The sequence below is a fragment of the Cricetulus griseus genome, chromosome 7 (assembly GCF_003668045.3).
Source record: "Cricetulus griseus strain 17A/GY chromosome 7, alternate assembly CriGri-PICRH-1.0, whole genome shotgun sequence".
In the NCBI taxonomy this organism is placed as follows: domain Eukaryota; kingdom Metazoa; phylum Chordata; class Mammalia; order Rodentia; family Cricetidae; genus Cricetulus; species Cricetulus griseus.
In genome coordinates this window covers 97,790,718-97,810,994 of record NC_048600.1, presented here as the reverse complement: position 1 = coordinate 97,810,994, position 20,277 = coordinate 97,790,718, and the positions used below count along the sequence as shown (strand labels likewise).

Below are 20,277 nucleotides of genomic sequence, written 5' to 3'. Positions count from 1 at the left end.
CACACACACACACACACAGAGAGACAGTAACAAAGAGACACAGACAGAGACGAGGCAGAAAAAGAGGAAGAAAGAAATCTAAGTGTAAGGTCTAATCTCAGCCTTACCACTAACTTGCTGTGCGACCTTGAACAAGCCACCCCCCCTCTCTTAGCCACAAAATGGATATTAAAAACATCTTAACATCTTTTCAAAATTATATGGAAGACTGAGTAAAAGAGGGTACTGGAAGAGCACCAAGTACAGTACCTGATATATATTCATTGTCCAATAAATAACAGTAGAGGCAAAATTCTTTATCCAGGAGTTGTGCCCATTCCCCAGAGCAGTAGAATCTGTATATAACCTGACAGTTGGCTCTTCTCCCCAGGAGGGCATATCCATCATGTTTAGCAACCCCTGACCTCCCCCACCTGGTAGAAGGTTACTGGGGGGTCATGCCCCACACCCTGCATCCATTTTCTAGAAAGAGTCTCCACATAAGAGGCCCCAGGACCCTACCCTAGCCCCATGTGGCCCCTAGAGGCCTCTTGATGACATAATGACATAATGACCTTTCTGATGGCCTGTGCTCCCTGTAGTCAGAAAATTTCTGTGATCTTATGACCCCTACAAGCCCTACCCTGCTAATGGCTTTATGATCTTCCCCCATTGATTTCTCTTTGCCCTCCCTGCCCCATGGTCCCCTTTCAGTAGGTTCTCGTCAAAATAAACAACATTTATGGCCAGAGCAAGATTCAAGGTCCACACTGCAAACAAATGCTGAGCCCTTTGAAGGTACCTGGGGAATCCATCATGTTCTGGGGCATCCTGGGGTGTGATGTTCCCCAGGCCCAGGGGAAGCAGGCTGGGAAGGGGCTCTCTGGATCAGGATTTGGGATCCAAGGTTTCTACACCATATCTGGGCTCCCTCTTCAGTAGCAGGGGACAGGGCAGGAAGGGAAAAGAAGGACTATGTACTACTGGGGTTGAGATGTTCCAGTGGCCAAAGCCTGACTCAGAATGTCATCAGGGGAGGAGATGAAATGAAAGAGAAGGAAGAAAAAAAAATAAATGAAAAGGCAAACAGAATGGACAGATGCAAAGAGCACACACCAAAGCATCACAGCCCAGCCCTACCACAGCCTCCCTCAGGCCTGACCATTAACCCAGTGCTCACCTGCACAAAGGAGTCATGCTGGTACAATGTTGCTAAAGAAAAGTGGTCCAGGCTGGGTATGTAGCTCAGTGGTAGAGTGCTTGCCTAGAATATGCAAGGCCCTGATTTCCATCCCCAGTTAGGAAGAAGGAAAGAAAGTGGGGAGGAAAGAAGAAAAGGAGGAGAAAAGAAAAGAAATTTAAACACTATTTTAGAATGTCTGGACAGGATGGCCAATGGGAGACAATGGGAAAGAGATCCAGTCTCAGAGGATCTGAAAATCAACCCAACGTAGTGCTAACACTGAAGGAGCAGTGGGCACCCTCTACCAGGATGAATTCTTGCCACCCCTTCCTCTAAACGCCCTCCAATAGAGAGACAGATCTGCCTGGTCAGTGCACAGGGTTTGTCTCTAAGCCTCAGCATGGCTCAGCCTCCTCCAGGGGGTTTGTTTTCAAGAGGGACAGGAACTGTTGTCAGAGAATATTAATGTGGGATTCCCAATGGCCCAGGTCTGAGAGCAGCTTTCCAGGACACACAGCTCAATGCTTCCTTCAGCATCAGAATTGGGCCATGGGCCTGGGGGCTGCTGTTCTCTGAATCCCAGTGGACAGAGGAAAAGATCCCTCCATGCAGGATCCATACCTTCTCATTTTCTCTGCTAAAAATAGCATGTTATCAAAACAGGTTAGGTGAGGAATCAGACAGGAAATATGTGTCTGGCCAAAATATCTACCCCATTGAGCAGGTAGTGACTTACATCATTTGCATATGTATCATATTTTTAAAGTGAGTGAGTCAGAGAGCTAGAAGGTCTACAAGAGCTGGAGATGCAGGTATGTGGTGTTTTGCAGCGCAATTATACTTTTTACAAAGTGATTCTCTTTCTAAATTGAAAGAATACTTTTAGCTGGTAATAGTGATGCACCCCTTCAATCCCATCCAGAAGCAGAGGCGGGCAGATCTTTCTGAGTTCGACATTAGCCTAGTCTACAGAGATAGTTCTAGAACAGCCAAGGCTACACAGAGAAACCCTGTCTTACAAAACAAGAATACTTTTAATGACTTTTTATGATCTCCATGTGAATTTGGAATAATATATATATATATATTATAATATATATAATATATATATATTATGTAACATATACATGCATACATATATACATATCCTAAGGACATAAAGTTTTAAGGGTAGAAGAACCTCAGAGAACATCTGAACCAATGGTTCATAACCTTGGCTAATATGAAATCCCCTGGGAGTGTTCCTTGGTTTTTAAATAAGATGCTAGGGACCTGCCTCCAAAGATGTTGATTGGATTGGTTTGGAGTCCAGGCACCTGGGGTTTAAAAAAACAAAAAAACAAAAAAACTCCCCTGATCATTATACTGTTGGAGCCAGGGAAGCGAACCACCTGTGTAGACCAGTGTTTCCCTTTACAGATGGTCTCACACACAGCTGACCAGTAGCAGAACAGAGGTCAGAGGCACCGATCCACTATCCCAGCCCTTCTATGTCTCTTTGGGATGTTGAATGCTAAGGTGGGCACAGTGGTACAGGCCTCTGCACTGCCACAAATTCTAGGTCAGCCTGGTCTGCTTAGGAAGACCTTCCTGAGAAGAGAAGAGCGGGTGGGGAGGAAACTGAGACTTCTTGTGGGTGCATTCGTCTGTACAAACCAGCCCCCCCCCCCCAACTCCACCTTCCACCCCTGCGCTTTCATGTTTTTGTCAGAGCCCAAGAAGGCTGGCTTCTCTACCCTGTTCCTCTAAGTATTCCATCTTAAAGATCTCTGGATTACTGCAGGAAAAACATAGGAAATTCCCCATTCTAGATCTGTCACCAGCTGCCAAGAGTCCCAGGGAAATTCTTGCTCCTTGGCTAGATGAAACAGGGGAATGTCAGCATGGGGTGGCGGTGGTGATGCCCACATGTATACAGGCACACAGGCACCCGTGCAGAGGCCCTCCTTTATGGGGCACACAGTCTTCGATCAGAACATGGCAGTGAGAATATTTACATATGCAGGGTAAAGATCCATGTGTGATTTGATACCCATGTTGATGTTTACATGACAGTCTAAGTATGTGTATGAAAAAATGTGTATAAATGTATTAAAGACTCTGAAATTGTGCCTTACGTATGCACTGGCACATGGACCTGGAATGGTATACAAGTCCATGACACTAAATTCACATTTACATTCACCTGTGAAAGCACATAGATGAAGATATGTGTGTGGCAGGCTAGTTGTGTGACTGTGTGTGACCGGCCATCTGTGTGCATGATGGTGCAGGCTTATGTATGAGAGAGGTTTCTGCCGTTTCTATCATGCTTCTAAGTAATCACTGGGAAATGTATGTGACGGGAAACAGTATCTTTCATGCTTAAATATGTCTCGGCATATATAAATGAAACATGATATTGTGCCGGGTGAGATGCTGCATATTAGTGTTGTTTGTCATTGATAGAATTAAATAATCCATGCAAAGCCCTGGTAGCATTTCTTACAGTTTTATTTAACACTGTTTTGGCCAAGCTGCATTTGGCTGGTGACTACACACTGCAGGTTACCACAATAAATGTGAAATTTGGAGATTATAACATACAACACATGAGAAGCATACCAGAAGAGTGTTATCTAAAAATCCCAACTGGCCCCACCTTTCCTTGGGCTCCCCTTCTTTGCTTTCTTTCTTCAACCCTGGAGGAGGGCCGTCCCTTCACACTTTGCTAGGAGGCCTCTGCATCTGTGGTAAAGGGAAATAAAGAGAGAGAGGTAAGGATTTAGTGTTTGGGGAGAGATAACACTCCAGGTTCTGGGTCTGGAATATGTCTGCTCCTCCTAATCTGTCAGAAGCAAACCCAAACCCCAGTGTGAGTAAAGCAGGAAGATCAACGCAGGCATCTTTACGTTTCTGCAGACCCTCAGCCTGACTGACCAAGTTACTCATTTAGAAGTGGAAGAACAGATTGCATTCATTAAATTAGTGGCAAATCCTTCCTGAGAAGATTCATCAACTGAGGTCCTTGCTTCTTTTGTTTAAGAAAAAGCTAAAATCTTGCTGTGGCCCAAATGAGAACAAGCTTGCACCCAGGCACAGACCAGCTCACCTTCAAGAATGAAGGCTGAAGGCCCAGTTTCGTGGTGTACACCTTCAGTCCCATTACTTGGGAGAAAGAGGCAGGTGAATCTCTGTGAATTCAAGGCCAGCCTGGTCTATCTAGTAAGTGCCAAGACAGCCAGAGCTAACATAGTGAGAACCAGCTTCAAAACAAACAACAACAAAGAATGAAGGTTTATCCAGGTGTGGTGGCACACACCTTTAATCCCAGCACTTGGGAAGGGGGCCTACAGAGTCTTGAAAAACAAAAAGAATGAACAAAAAGAATGAAGGCTGGTCAGGGGACTTGGATGCTGGCTCCATTTCCATTATGAATGAGCTGAGGCAAAGCAAAACTAGCTAGTTGGCAAAGCAGGGTCTCCATCAGTAAGACCAAACTCCAATATAAGAAGGTCCTGGGAGAAGAGCTTGCCAGCCACTGACACTGAAAAAATGTCACATTTTATCCCAGAGAAGATAAAAAAAAAAAAAAAAAAAGACACTTGTAGGTCCTTCCAGTTTGGCCAGGATTCCACATGGAACCTCGGTGTTCTCCTTGATGTTCTGTTGCTACCATCCATGGAGCTCCTCCCTCTGCCCATCTTCCTGTCCTTGAAGTTCCTCTCACCATCTTCTGTCCCACATCTCAGCACTATGAGGCTAGGGAGGTTAAACCTAATCTGAGCAGCAACTGGACTCACCCCTACTCTACAAATGCTATCATTAGCAGCTAACTAGTCACCAGCACTGTCTTCGCAGACAGCCTCCAGCCTCTCTCCATCAGCAAGGGTGGCAGCCAACCTGAGTGGGGACAGCTGAATGGCAGCACCAGTGAGTACTGTGTTGTCCTCACACTGCTGAAGTGGAGAAGGTGGCCCTCCAAGGCCGTCTCCTGAGACAATACAGAAAAGAAGAGTAAAGAAGTCGCCTCATGTTTGGATTCAAAATGGGAACAGCAGAAAGTCACACACACACACACACTCCACAAAGACAAAAATCATGAATCATCTCCATGACTGAGCATTGCAGCATTAGGTAATTCTCAGAGGCCCAAGGTTTTCAGCCAAATCCCAGGTCTAAGCACAAGGACACTGCATAAATCCCTCCCCTTATGAAAGGCCAGTCTGAACAGATGGGACCACTCTTAAGTAAACTGGAGAGCCCCCGCCCCGCCCTTTGCTGGGCTCAAAAGGAGAGGCAGGGGGCTGGCCTCCCATCGTCAGAGCAGGAAGCCAGCCTAGTGACAGAGGCTGAAGCTGTTAATTCTGCAGCTCATGTTCACATCTCCAACTTATCTCTCTGGAGGAAGGTTTCCATCCCTTTGCCCACACAATCCTACCTCCCCTCCCTAAGGGGAGGTCAGGCTGGAGGAGGCTGCTCCAGAACAAGGGGTGGCCAGAGGTGAGAAATCAGAGTTTGGAGAGCTTACCTGGCAAGAGGAGGTAAGCTCCCTCCAACCCCCTTCACAGTTTATCTCCTGACCAGATCTGTTATAGCACCTCACGGCCACCCCATTTACTGATAACCACCTCATTAATATTAATTAAAAAAATACTGTTAGTGAAGAGGAAAGAGATCAGTAACTAAGCACTCAGTGGAGGTAGAGGGCATCTCACAAGTTCTGTCTCCCCTCACCTGATACAGTACCAACTCTCACCCCAGGCCCTGCCCCCTTCCCCAGGTGCATCAGGAAGACACAAGGCAGGCTGATGGAGAAAGAGACAGACTCAGGCACCCCAGGTGCTCACCAAGAAATGCACAGACTGTGAAATTACACCAGGGCTGGACAACCTACCACCATGCATGAACCCTTGGGGTACTGAAATAATTAACTTGCTAATCAGCTACACCTTGTTCTTTCCTTTCTCCCTGGAAAAACAAAAAATGCAAATCGCCTTCCTATGTCAGTCACTTGGAAACAAATAATAATGCTTTTGAAGAAACACACCCTCTGCCCCTGCCCAGACTGAAATGTGTGTTGGTGCATCCTGCTGCTTCCCCTGCCCACCACTGACCACCTGGCTTCCAGAGACAGAGGTGCAGGGCTTTTCTATCCCCAGCAGAGTCTTTCCATCTCTGCTAAGCTTTCTCGCTTGGGCCCTCTTTAGCCTGCTTGCTGGCGCTAAACAGCCAAGATCCATGTGGAGAAAAGAGGATTGATTAGAATCGTAATAATAATCCCTGGCATTCGTCCGGCTTTAGTGGTTACAAAGTGTTTTCACACATTATCTCATTCGGTCAGAGGAAGTCGTAGCTGGAACGGACCTTGGCAATCATTTAGCCCAATTCCCTGCATACAGGAGGGGAAACTGAGGCCCAGAAATGTTAAATAGCTTCTTCAAAGGCTGGGGACAGTGTGACCAGATAGCTCTACTCATTGTCTAGAACTCTTGTGCTGCCTGAGAACCTCTGAAATGAGGCGAAGAATATAACTGGCTTTTTTGCTACGTAACATACAAACCAACACATCAAACAATTAACAAGACATGAAAAAGAATGAAAGCTACTCCTAGAAGCTGTGGTCTCTGCAGGGGTAAGAGGAGATGCTTACAAGGAGGGGAGATGATGAGTCCAGATGGACATGTTAATTCAAAGACACCTCCCATGCCACTGTCTCTATGCTCATCCCCATCTCCAGGGGCTTAAAAATGTGAACGTTATACACTTTGAGGTTTGGGGCTTAATGTGAACCCCATTGGCAGGAAGGAGCTTTTCTTACATTCTAATCCGGCACCTACACTGGAGGGTTCACAGCATAATGGGCTTGTATGTGCTTGTGTGTGTCTACGAAAAACATGAGATGTAGCAGAGAAAAACACCCATCTTGATCCTTGTACAGGTCGGATAATTTGCAAATTAATGGCTCTTTCCCTCCCAAGGCTCTGAGAAGGTTTATAAAAATAAAAAAATAAAAGCTTTCTGAAGAAGGGGACATGTGGATAAAAGACAGAAACCAGAAATATAAATAGGGCAAAAGAAGCCACATAGACACAGTTCTGACAGGAATATATATATGTTCATACATACATATATATCCCTGTGAACAACACACGTGTCCAGCCTTCTTCCTCTGCTTCCTGTGGCTCTTAATTTAAAAGATGAAACTGCTTTGGTCCTCAGATGCCTTGTCTATTTACAGATGTATTTATAAATGTGCAAGACACCACTTTTGGGTTCTAGGTTTTTAATTCATCACTTCTCACCCTTCATCTGCCTTCTAAAACAAGTCTCCCTTGCCTGTTAGTGGAACTTCTGTCTGCCCCCATTGCCCAAGCCAGTTGGAAGGTAAGCGGTTCCTTTGTGTGTTCATTTATTACTAAGCCCAACTCTTTTCCCTCTAAAACTCCTTCTTCTCCCTGTTGAGCTGACCATGCTTGTGGATTTATGAAGAGAGATGTTTTAGCAGAAATCCCCCAGAGTGTCCCATCAGCCCTAAATCCCAGGCCCGCTCACCCCCCCAAGACCCCATGACACACAGCATGCCAACACGGCTTCCTCTTGCCTATGCATTAGCCATCCATTGTGGCAACCTGACATCTCTCACACATAAAACCGTAAGAGAGAAATAAAATATCTGTCTCTTGGCGAAAATAAAGCTTTGCCTCCCTCCTGATGTATAGGATATAAAATAAAGCCGCGGCTCCAATAGTGGCTTTTCCTTATGCCGGAGTTGCCTTTGCACACACGGAGACAATGAAGACGGATGGTTTGGGACGAGGCCCAGCCTCCTGGGGCCGCCTTCACCCTCTTTTATTATAGTCTCTCTACACGTCCCTGCCTTTTTCTTTCTTCTTCACTTTCTTTCCTTTCTGGTTTCTATTTGCCTTTTATTTGCCCTTCTTTTTCTCTGTCCTGAAATTTTATTCCTTTTGCTTGTTCTTCCTTCCTTTTTTTCCTTTAAAGCATGACAATGATGTTGAGAAGAAGCCAAGCATTTCACCTTCTCTAACATGCCAGCCACCTCTCTTGGTCTACCCATCAGCCCCAACTCCCTCTGGACCTCTAGCCCCTATAAGTGATACTGCTGTTACTGCTTGGGGACTTGTTTTGGTCAAATGTACAAATGCCCCCAAGAGGGAATTAAGAATTGTGTTTAGTGGGGCTGTGGGTTGTTTTGTTTTGTTCCATTCCCTAGGAAGCTGTGTCCCCTCCACACCAGTCTCTGAATCTATTTACTTAGCCTCTGAGGAGGCCAATAGAATGACTACCTCACAGGGATGACAGTTGACATTAACCTCCCAAAGCCTGGATGCTTCATCAGCAGACACATTGTGGATCTTGGGTCCTTCAATCAACTCAGCTACCAAAAAACAGATCTGCTTCTGCTTCCCAGTCCTGAGACCTGAGGGTGTGTAGTGGGGGGAGCATACTGAGCCTTTTCCATGGCCACACAGTCTAGAACTGTCACACAGGCACAGAGCATAGCTGCCTACCTGCCTTCCCACCCACTATACATTCTTTCCTGCCCAGCAGTAACCACTTCATTCCTCCTTTGTCCCCAGAGACCTCACCTTTGCCAAGTGACAACCACTCTGTGGACTTCCATGTCTCAGCAGGTTTATGCCACTCTACAAGTTTTCCTCACCTTGGCCTGTCCTCATCCCTTCACTACTCTCTTTTCATCCTTCTCTAGCTGTTTCCCAGATGTCCCAAGCCTCTCCAGCACTGTCAGGGACTGCAGGATGCATCTATCCTAGGATGCATCTATCCCGGAAGAATAAACAGTGACAGTAGGTAGCTCAGAATCTCCCTTGGGAGAGACCAAGAGAGTCAGAGTTACAGACTGCCACGTGGGCCATGTCTAGCAGAGGGGTAGTGAGTGGCTTTCAGCTGACAGATTGTAAGTCCCAGGTGCAGAGTTACAGAAGGACCTCAGTGTGCATGATCTGGTCTCTCTAAGCCTACAGGACCTTTGCAAACATTGCCCCAAACCTGGACAGGCAAGGCAATCACATCTGTTGAACTGCTTCCAACAATGAGGTGCTGAGGATAAGGGATTAGAGCTGCCAACTTCAGAACAAACGCATGTTCAGTCCCAAAGGCTGTTAGCTTTGGGGTCCTTCTCCCTCCCTCCCTCCTTCCCACTTGCTATCTCTCCAGGTATCAGCAGTGACCACCACCATTAGGTAAGGGGAGAGAGAGAGTCAATTAGTGAGAGGATTAATTACTCTGAGGCAGGAGCCCCGTTTGTCTTCCTTCCCGGTGTGTGTGTGTGTGTGCTCAAACAGAGAAACATGGGCATGCACCCAAATACACATTGTTGTCACGCTGTCTTAGACGTTTTATTTATTTGTTGGATTCCTGCCCAGTGCTGCTCACACGCTTTCCATAGGCGTTAAGTCTCCCACCAAACAGACTGCAACCTCCTTTTCTCCTGCCCAGGAATGTGCCTGTCACACGCACAGCACACTTAGGTCCCAGTGGAAGATGCTGGCTGGAAGCTTCAGGATTCTCGGCTTCTCAGCTTCCTTCTCTCCGCTACTTTTTTTTTGGGGGGGGGGACACTGTCTTATTCTGTAGCTCAGGCTTGCCTGGACATCACTGAGTAGTAACCTTGAACTCAAGTAGTGGGACTACAGGAGTGAACCACCACAAAGGGTGTCTTTTCCATTTCTTTGCTTTACTCTTCCTGTGTTTCTCTTGACACATCTTTCTTCCCTTTACACCCTCTTGCTCTTTCTGCATGCCTTCTCTCCTTCCTGCCTTTTCTGGTCACTTCTGTCTCCTTCAGCGCACCTCTCTCTTCCACGACTACCATTGCTCAGCTGCACCGAGATCAGCACGCTCAACCTCTAACCGCCCCCTTCCCCATGCTTAGAACCACCCCCCGACACCCCAGCCCTCATGGGAAGCCGGGTTTACCGAGGCCAGGTGCACATCGTGGCATCCTGAAGAATACTGCCCTTTCTTGACTCCGCTGTCCATCCCCTACCATTGCCCAAGCTCTGCCCCCCAGGAGCCAAGCGCGCTCTGGAGCAACTTCTCAGGAGCAGGCGTCCTTGCTTGGATTGGGGTTCCTGTCTGGGAAAGTGTAAAAACTAAAAAATCTGTCTCCTCTTTCTACTATGCAGTTTAGGGGAGACTGCGATATAAACTAGAAAGTACTGCATTATTAAGAGCACGAGAGAGGGGAAGGGAAGGAGGCAGGATTGGATCCAGCTGTTCCCTGAGAGTTGCATAAACTGGATCTTCACAGGTCTGTGCTGAGTTTGTGTGGTTTCCAGACGGCAAGGGTCCAAAGTGCATCTAGCTGGCCCCTTCCTTCCTCCCCTCTTGACCTATGCTGCTGGATGTACCGGGTTTTGTGACTGGCAGCCCTTGAAGCCTACTGTGGCTCGGCCCTTTTCTGGGGATCATGGTCTGGACAGGAGGGAGGAAGCGGCTGCTCTGGGAATTGAATAGCAACCCACAGTGACTAAGAAAGAACGGTAACAGCCCCTGGTTGGTGGGAAACACTCCATACTAGGGTATGGGGTGTGAAGGATATGGGTTCAAGGGCTCCGGACCCAGGAGGCAAGGGAGATCAGTGGGTGTGTGAGCAGGGAAGGCTGGAATGGAGGGAAAGATCTCTCTCTATTCGAGCTGATTCTAGGAAGACAAACCTCGACTGTGGAAGCCACTATCTGGGCCCTCTGGGGCCTTTTCTTGCGGTGCCTTGGGAGTCGGGTGGAGGGGATTTTGTGATCGCTGAATGATGGCCAGCCGTCCAAATTGAATGTCAGGACAGCCGCCGGGGTGTAAGTGGCTGAGGGTCTATGTGACTTTGAAGGATGGATGGTAGTAAAACGGGTGTACTTGAGATCGTGGACTGCCTGGTGGTGTAGGTGAGGAGGGAAGGTTGGGAATCTTCTTCAGAGGTCATGTATACACAGTGGATTCAGAGATGTCGGATTTAGAATGCTGGCTCAGTTTTCTCTCCTTGTCTCCACTACTGATTACATTTTCAAAATAAGAGCTCAATGGAAACGGTGGGAAAAAAGAAACCGTTAGTCCTGTGTGCTGTCACCGCAGAAGTGTTAAATATGGATTTTAAACAGAATCAAGGAGCCAAGAGACATGCCTTGCATTGCTCTTGCTCGTTGACATACTCGCATTCCAGAAGCCGGAATTAGCTCCTCGGCCGGTTTTCTTCAGCATCTGGACACCGAGACCTACAGAACACTATGCTCTAGAACCAGTGTCCTGTCTTCGCCCAACTCCCATCCTCTAAAAGAAGCCCTTTCTCCCATACCTTGGCCTCAACGTCGTTACGCCCCAAATCAGTAAAACAACTTCTCCCCGACTACCGAAGGAAGATGCGAGTCGGAAAAGGCGGGCAACGGAGTCCAAGGGCGCCCTACAGGTTCCCGCCACAACAGTTCCTTAGTTGCCCCCTCCCGGGCCCCTCTGCTTTACATGTGAAGTAGCCCAGCTGCTCCGAGTGTGAGCCACCGGGGACCTGGACGACTACAGGCTCCTGAGAGGGGCGGTTGAGTCCAGGGTGATAGCAGCTAGTTCTGGAACAGTTGGGGGTGGAGAGCTTGGGGACTGAAGGTCCCTTCTTTTTGGCAGCCGCTTGGGAGTCGGGGTAATAGGGGTTCTGGCACTCCGCCGCACTTGACACGTCCGGGGTGGGGATGTGTGTGTGCCAGAATTCTTGATACTAGTCGACTTGTTCTAGGAAGTGTCGGGTCCGCAGGAAGATCCCGACACCCAGTCGGAACCCGAAGAGCCCTCCTGATAGGTGGGAGGGTCGCCTTCTAACCCCTGCTCAACCCTGAGTCTAAGCCTAGAAAAAAAAAACAGGAGAGGGGTTGTTGTGTGAGAGCTAACCAGCTTTGCTCCACAGCTGCTCCAAGCGAGAGTGTATGTGGACTGAGGTACGGAGAATGCACTGAGGTCTGCTGCTCAGAGGTGGGGGTTGGAGGGCAGATCGCCGAGGAGGCGAGTGAGGAAGGCCTTGGCGGATTGGGTTTACAAACCAGAGATCTTGCCGGTAGGAAGGCAGAGCTGTTGAAGAGCTTCGGGGTTGCTGGTAGGTGCAAGAGAAAGCAGGAAGGGGGGCGTTGGCATAGCCCTAAAAACTAACAATGCCATTCAACACAAGCCAAATTCGTGGCAGCTGCTTCTCTCTTCGCTGGAAGAGGGTATTCTGTGTGTGGACCCGGATTCACTGCCAGTCCAACTGCGTTTCCGCGCCCTTTTCTCCTAATGGAGCCCTGTGGAAGATCTGCCAGGTGTATAGAAGAAGTAACTCAAAAGGCAGATTCTGAAATGCCATCTAGATATGGCTGCAGTGACACCCTTATTTTTCCCAAAATTTGATCAAATGGACCTTCCTAGCAAACCCCCCAAATAGATAGTAAAAGTAGCACAGCTTTGAGATCAATTTGGGTTAAGCTTAAGAAAAAAAGCAGTCGCTACAGTTAACTTGAGTGCTCCTGGGATCCAGAATGACTTAAAAGTTCAAGCCCTCAGGACCAGCATAGACTCCCACGCCCAGGCAGATTCGCCCCCGCCCTCGTAGGCGGCCACCATAAGTTTATAACGCCGGCAAAATTAGGAACGTGTTTTATCCCTAAAGAGTGTACTTTGGTAGGTGTGGTCCGCTGATGTCTGAAGAAACGAACTAGCTCGAAGCCCAGAAAAGGGAAGGTCTGGGAGCCAGGCTACTCTGCCATCGCGCTGCACGCCTCCCTCCCCTGCAGCCAAGGTGCAGTCCCCCGCTGCTACCACCTCCCCCAGCTGCGGGAGCCCCGCGGTTTCCCACCTAGTCATTTGTTTTTGTTTGTAAAAGGTGTCTCCGGATCACAATTTTCTCACAACTTCTCGCCAGAGTTGCAACTCCTCACCCGAAGCGCTTTCCCCACCCACTCCTTCTCCCATCCTGGCGCCGCGCCTCCGGTTTCCCCCGCCCCCATCAGGAAATCGCCCGCATCAACTTTCCAAGACAGCGCCGCGGGAGATCCACACTCGTGTCTCCCGGACACCCTGCCGGGTGGACTTTGGATGGACTGGGGGAGGGGGCACCGAGAGACAGAAGGAAGATTAAACTGCCAAGCGCCCCCTACCTCTCCAAAGACTCGAGCTGTGCCGGGGGCAGTTTTCAGGCCAAAAGAGCAAGAAGGGCCGTGCTATCAACACCTACTGAATTACAAAGCCGTGTACCTAGAACAACCCCCCCACCCCGCCCCAAGCTCCAGACCCAGTTGCACACTAATACCAATAAGGCTTTTTTTCTTTTTTCTTTTTTTGTCTTTTTGTGGGTTTTTTTTTTTTTTGGTAGTTTTGCCTTTACCCTCCCACGAAACTCGGACCTCCTCCGTACCTCCTCCCGCCAACTTTCAATCCCTGAAGCCGACGCCTTACCCAACCTGGAAGGTACTAGGACATCTCGCTGCCAGTCGCCGGCACCGCGCGGGGCCACCGCCACTGATCCTCTAAACGCGGTCTCCCCGCACTCTCCCCGGCCGGGGGGGAATGCAGAATGGTTTACAGAGGGACCGCGAGGCGCTGATTGGTCGCAGTCCGCCGTGACGTCGGCGGGCGCTGCATTAAGGCGAGGGGGCTTCCAGGGCTCAGTCAACAGCCAGGAGCAGTGACCGAGCCGCTGGAGCTGGGGAGAGACGCGCCGAAGACTGGGCCAGGAGACCGGAGACCGAGGGACTCGCGCCCAGGGAGAGCCAACAAGGAACCCGCTGGCCGGACAGCGACACCGGCAAGCCGTGCGGAACTGTTCCAGCCGCTGGCCTTCTGTAGCCGCAGCACCAGGACATTATTCTAAAGCTCTCCAAGACGCCCCCTCCCCTGACTCCTCCCGTTGAACGAGGAAAAGGAAAAGAGAGGGGAAAAAGAGACTAGAAAGAAAAAAAAAAAACAGATTTGCCACCACAACAAAAGGGGGAGGGGGAAAAAAAGTCGAGCGACTGTGGGGCTGAAACGCAGGCAGCGGGAGCGTGGGCCGAGCGATGCGGGGCTGCGCGCCCAAGCGGCCGCGAGTTGTGACTGAAGCCAGGATGCACGGCCAGGCGCGGTGAAGAGCCAGACCACATTGCCTCCCCGAAGGAGTCCAGGCGCAGGGAGGGCCGCCCCGAGGACGCGGAAGGCCGCCTGGCAGGCCAACGGCCGAGGTGACAGGGCTGGGGCGGTGGGGAGCGAGCGAGTGCGCCCGGCTGCATCCGCCCGAAGTTGTCCCTTTTCATTTTTGAGTGTCAAAAACCCTCTCCAAAGGGTGGGGGGAATCTAAACATCAACTACAATCAACAAATCTCCTACCCAACCTGCCCTCTTCCCCTCCCCTCGGCCTGCCCCCGCCCCCTCCCCAGACCCAGCGCGGGAGTCCAGAGCGTCCCGCCTCTGCAAGAAGCCGACGATGTAGGATCCAAAGCTTTCTACTCCTGTGTTCTTTTCTTTCCGTGTTTTGTTTTAAAGGGGAAAACCCGGTGGTAGGCAGTCTGGCACGCACACAACCTGCCTTCATACTTCGACAAAAGCAGATGCACTTTGACTTCTGACAGCTCTACCTCTAGCCGGAGAGAACTCTGCGTCGCTTTCTCGAATCCCAAGCTATTGGCGTCTTCCTTTTAGCCTGTTTCAATTTTATTTATTTTTGTCCCGCCGCCTTTCTCGGTGACCTTCATTCCTTCTCCGACGTTGGGCAGAAGAGCCGCTTTCTTGCCCGCTTGAGACTGATTTTCCTCTCCCGGTGAGCTGAGGTGGCGCTGCTCTACCCCACCGCGGCCCTGGGATTCTCGGGCTGCCCCCTACCAGCCTGGTCTCCCCTCTTTTGATTTGCTGATGCGGGCTTTTGCTTGCCCGGCTTGAGCGGGTTTCTTCTTTTTGGAGGAGCTGGGGAACTCAGGCTGGTTGTCTTCAGGGGTCATCCCTTCGATTCTACTTGCCCCGTCGATCCGAGCCTCACCGGACCAAACCAAAGACCATGGTGCACTGTGCGGGCTGCAAAAGGCCCATCCTGGACCGTTTCCTCTTGAACGTGCTGGACAGGGCCTGGCATGTCAAGTGCGTCCAGTGCTGTGAATGTAAATGCAATCTGACCGAGAAGTGCTTCTCACGGGAAGGCAAGCTCTACTGTAAAAACGACTTCTTCCGGTGAGTACTTCCCTCTCGTGCCTCTGTTGCTCCCTCCCCACGGGCCCTTCCTGGCCAGCTTCGGATCAGAGGTCAGTGTGGCCACGTTAGGAGCTGAGTTAGGAGCCACCTTTTCACTGGGGCAGCCAATTCCTCGGTTTTTACCTCTTAGGAAACTGGTCTGCTGAGATGTTTGTCCTACTTGGTTCTGGAAAGTGTGGTCCGGGTTTGGCTGCAGGTGCCTGGGAAGAAAGGGTCTGAGCCGGCTTTAGCTCAGAAACCCCTCCAAGCCGCAGGAGAGGTAGAGCAGCCTCAGGTCTGCAGCTCTCCCTTGCCTTTCCCGAATCCAAGCTCTCCAGCAACCAACTATATTTTCCTGGCCTCCCAGATAGCTGCTCCTCCAAGATGAACTCAAAAGCTCCAGCTTTATTCCAGCCCCTGCCTTTGCCTTCTCCGAGAGGTCTTGTCCGAACTACAGAGTCCCAGTGGCCCAAAAAGCCTCAATGAAGAGCCCACCCTTGAGGCCAATCCTGTATGCCTGGGGTCTCCCCAAACATTGATTGGTCTGTAAGCGTAGACCTGGGAGAACCGTACGTAAGGTGCTGGCCTCGGCCCAGTGCCCAGCACCGCTCTTCGTGGCCTTTCCAGCCTATGCCCCACCAGGAAGGCCACCTCTTGGCGAACACGCGGCTCGTTAGAGCCAGCAAAATTACTCTGTTTACCATTTTACTTTGTATTTTCTTAAACTCATTATTTGTCACAATCACAACTCAAAGAGAAGAATGGCCTCAAATGTAAATTGTATTTTCCACTGTTTTGAAATCCCGCACTTTACGCCGCTATTGTGAACATTGATCCACTCTGGGAAAGAGTTTGAAGCCACCGGGCCTCCTTTCGGGACGAGCGGATCGTGTTTGCGAAGGAACCGTGAAGCAAAGAGCGGTGCAATCTGCTACTGCGGAAAGGCTGAGCTTTGGGGCTTCCGCAGACTGCTCCGGTTATCACTCTGCGCGGGCTGGATCCGAGCTGGAGAGCGCAAGCCCCGCTAGCGGCAAAGCTCAGCAGGGCACCTTAAGCCGCCTCAACCCGGCTGCGACTCCCGCTTGCGCCAATCTGCCAGGCTTTTGCGCACGAACGTGGCAACTGCCCAACTACAGCCACCAAGGCTCTCAGAGTCAGTGTTTGTTTACTCACGGCAGGATCGGACTTTGCCAACCCCCCGCCTGTGCTCAGGTCCTTTTTTTGTGGTGAAGGAAAGGCAAAGCCAGCACTATAGAGCCGGACAGTTCTACAGAACTCTTAACTCGAATTTGACTTCCCTAAATCTAATCGGGAAATGTGTGCTAGGTTTCCCTTCTGCCCTGTAGCCACTTGGAAACCTTTTCTCACGACGCTTTTTGCTTGGGGATATGTCTAGGCATGAGGTTAGAGATAGGGGGCAGCTTGGGCCTTAAGTCTCTCACCCTTGTTAAGGTGTTTTCCCTCCCCTTTCCGTGGTGTTCCGTATTCTCTCTTGCTTCCTCGCTTGTTTAATAAATTTTTATATTCATTCTCTCTCCCTCCCCCTTCTTCGTCTCGCGGTCCTTATTTCACCGGGTCTCCTGTACTACTTCCTAACCTCCGCCCACCCTACGAAGATGTTTCGGTACCAAATGCGCCGGTTGTGCGCAGGGCATCTCTCCGAGTGATCTGGTTCGGAGAGCTCGAAGCAAAGTGTTTCACCTCAACTGCTTCACCTGCATGATGTGTAACAAGCAGCTTTCCACCGGAGAGGAACTCTACATCATCGACGAGAACAAGTTCGTTTGCAAAGAGGATTACCTGAGTAACAGCAGTGTCGCCAAAGAGAACAGCCTCCACTCTGGTGAGGCTAGGATTCCCAACTGGCTGAAGGGTGGGTATGGGGGAGAAAAACCGTCCAAAGCCCCTGCTCACCAGTCCTTTCTCTCTCCCTAGCCACCACAGGCAGTGACCCTAGTTTATCTCCGGATTCCCAAGACCCGTCGCAGGATGATGCCAAGGACTCTGAAAGTGCCAACGTGTCGGACAAGGAAGGTGGAAGCAATGAAAACGATGACCAGAACCTAGGTGCCAAGCGCAGGGGACCCCGAACCACGATCAAAGCCAAGCAGCTGGAAACGCTGAAGGCTGCCTTTGCAGCTACACCCAAGCCCACACGACACATCCGTGAGCAACTGGCCCAGGAGACTGGCCTCAACATGCGGGTCATCCAGGTCAGAACCCTGGTTTGCCACTTTGCCATGTGAGCCTGCCACCCAAGGGTTCACATGGCCACTAAGGGAACCGAGGCCGAGCCTGGGAGAGCGCTGAGTTTTGAGGGTAGGGGAAGAAGTGGTACTAGGAAAAAGCTGCCCTGATACATTGGAAGGTGAGGGGAAAGCCCACAGAGGTGATAGTGGCTAAAGGGAAGGGAGTGGCTTGGGAGCACAGCCTAAAACTGGCAGAAAGCGCAATGTCCAACATCACGATGACAACAGCTAGCATCCATCTTTCTGTCCACATCCTGTTACCTTGTTAAGGAGTGGAGAGGTGGCTGTGGGCTCCAGAGACATCATCTAGTTCTCTGGTTTCCGCATAACAAGCTCTCCCTCTAAATCCCCGACCCCAAATGTGTGAGTTTTGTGCCCCAGTTTAAAAATCTCCAGAGCAGAGGCTTGCCCTCCCCAAGCAGACCCGGTGCCCTGGATTTGTGGGAAGTTGGCTCTGCCTAGATGCAGCCTGGAGTAGGATGAGGAGCCTAAGCCTTCTGCAAATAGCTGGGCCTCTGCTTGGGAAGAGGCCAGATAGAATGTGTGTCAGACACCAGGAGTCTGCCTCTACCTATACTGTGTGTCTAACCAAAGTGCCTGGAGACCAAGTGAGGGTGTCCAAGGGCAGCCTCTGGGAGGCTGTGTGAGCCTGTGCTCGCGAATGTGGGCTTGTGTGCTTGTCACTATTGGTGAGAGGCTGTGCTAAGTATTTTTGGCACTTTGAGATTTTGTGGGGGTGTGAAAAAGGAGATTGTGGGTTTTGGTGTCACTACCCTTGGGAAACAATCAGCAGGAGACTTTCTCTGTCTCTGTCACTGAAAGGGAAGTTGTATATGTGACACTATTTTGAAAAGTTTCAGTATCTATGATCTCTAAGATAATGTACTAAGAGTGTGGTTGCTGAGAGTAGTGGGACTACAAAGTCAGACAAAGTAGTAGCCTACTCAGGCCCCCTTCTTGGGAATCCTGCGCACCCTTGACCTATTCAGAGACCACACACACACACACACACACACACACACACACACACACACACACACACACACACACACACGTGCGCCCCTCCCAAGAGTTATCAGGGCAGTGGAGGGATAAGCGACTAGGCCCGGTTGCACACCGGCTGGCCTGGGGGGGTGGTCTCCGCGGTCTCATCCCGTGCCTGTGTATTCCAGGTCTGGTTCCAGAATCGACGTTCCAAGGAGCGGAGGATGAAGCAGCTAAGCGCCCTGGGCGCGCGGCGCCACGCCTTTTTCCGCAGCCCTCGCCGGATGCGGCCGCTGGTGGACCGCCTGGAGCCAGGCGAGCTCATTCCCAACGGCCCCTTCTCTTTTTACGGAGGTGAGTGTGGCCGAGTGGCAAGGCGAGGCCCAGGCCGAACGGGCTTCGCTGGAAGCGGGTGACAGCGCCACTCGTGCTTTCTGTAGAGGTGTGGGGGCAAAGGCTAGGAGCAAGTCAGGGGAGGTGGCCGAAGTCCCAACCCCGGTAAGAAGAGGGTCCCGGTAAGGAGCAACTCCTAGTTTTATGCCAAGTCTCTTCCCTGCTCCGGTGTCTCACGAACAGCGGGTTCCCCGAGCTAACTTGAGATGCCCGCTGGCGGCCTCTTCCTGCCCGGGGTTGTTCTCTGACATTCTTCCCTTCCTCCTTACTGGTTGGCAGATTACCAGAGCGAGTACTATGGTCCCGGGGGCAACTACGACTTCTTCCCGCAAGGACCGCCATCGTCGCAGGCCCAGACGCCAGTGGACCTACCCTTCGTACCATCATCTGGGCCTTCAGGGACGCCGCTGGGAGGTCTGGACCACCCGCTGCCTGGCCACCACCCTTCCAGCGAGGCGCAGCGATTCACCGACATCCTGGCACATCCCCCAGGGGACTCGCCTAGTCCAGAACCCAGCCTGCCGGGGCCTCTCCACTCCATGTCAGCGGAAGTCTTCGGACCCAGTCCACCCTTCTCATCTCTGTCGGTCAATGGCGGGGCCAGCTACGGGAACCATCTGTCCCATCCTCCTGAAATGAACGAGGCAGCCGTGTGGTAGCGGGCCTTGCGTGGGCCACGGGAGCTCGTGGTTGTACAGAGACGAGCTTTTATTTAAGAAAAAATAGGGGAAAACATATATATATATATAAAAAGCAAGCCTCCTGCTCCACTTCCTCCGGCCTCGAGGACCATTCTCAGTTTGGGGAGACTGGATGGCAAAGGGGGGGGGGTCCAAAATCGGATCCAAAATGCGCCTCACGGTAGAGCTGGGATATCCACATACTGGCTGGCAAAACGCAGAACTGAGGCTCCAGAAGGGGAGTTCTCCTTCTCCGCTATCCCTACTTTCCACCTGGGTCTGGATCCGTGGACAGATTCCACCGGCGGTTCCTCTGGCTAGTGAGAAGACCTCTTCGACAGCTGCAGCCCCGCACAGTCCTCGGCAGTGCCAGGAGCCTAGGGAGGGAAACCTAGAGGCGCTCAGCCGGGTGAGGGAGGAGAAGCTGTCAGGGCCGTTCCAGTCAAGAGAGTCCTAGTTCTGGGAGATCTTAGTGTTGTCTGGGAGTTCAGCGACGACAACAAACTCTTAATAGCTTCAGAAACACCGACCTGCTGTGCATCAGGTGGGACTATATATATTTTTTGTCTATCCGGGTTTTTGATTTTTGTTTTTGCCAAAATTTCAAAATTCTAAATGTAAAGCCCTCAGTATCAGCTCT

At 50.7% G+C, this 20,277-nt stretch overlaps 1 protein-coding gene across 1 annotated transcript; it reads left to right on the top strand.

The window, feature by feature from the left end:
• The first annotated feature begins 15,161 nt into the window (after positions 1-15,161).
• On the top strand, positions 15,162-19,616 carry Lhx1 (LIM homeobox 1). The gene is made up of 5 exons (XM_027426413.2): positions 15,162-15,331; positions 16,948-17,174; positions 17,267-17,544; positions 18,753-18,918; positions 19,237-19,616. The coding sequence occupies exons 1-5, from the start codon at positions 15,162-15,164 to the stop codon at positions 19,614-19,616; spliced, it is 1,221 nt and encodes a 406-aa protein (XP_027282214.1).
• The last annotated feature ends 661 nt before the right edge of the window (positions 19,617-20,277 follow it).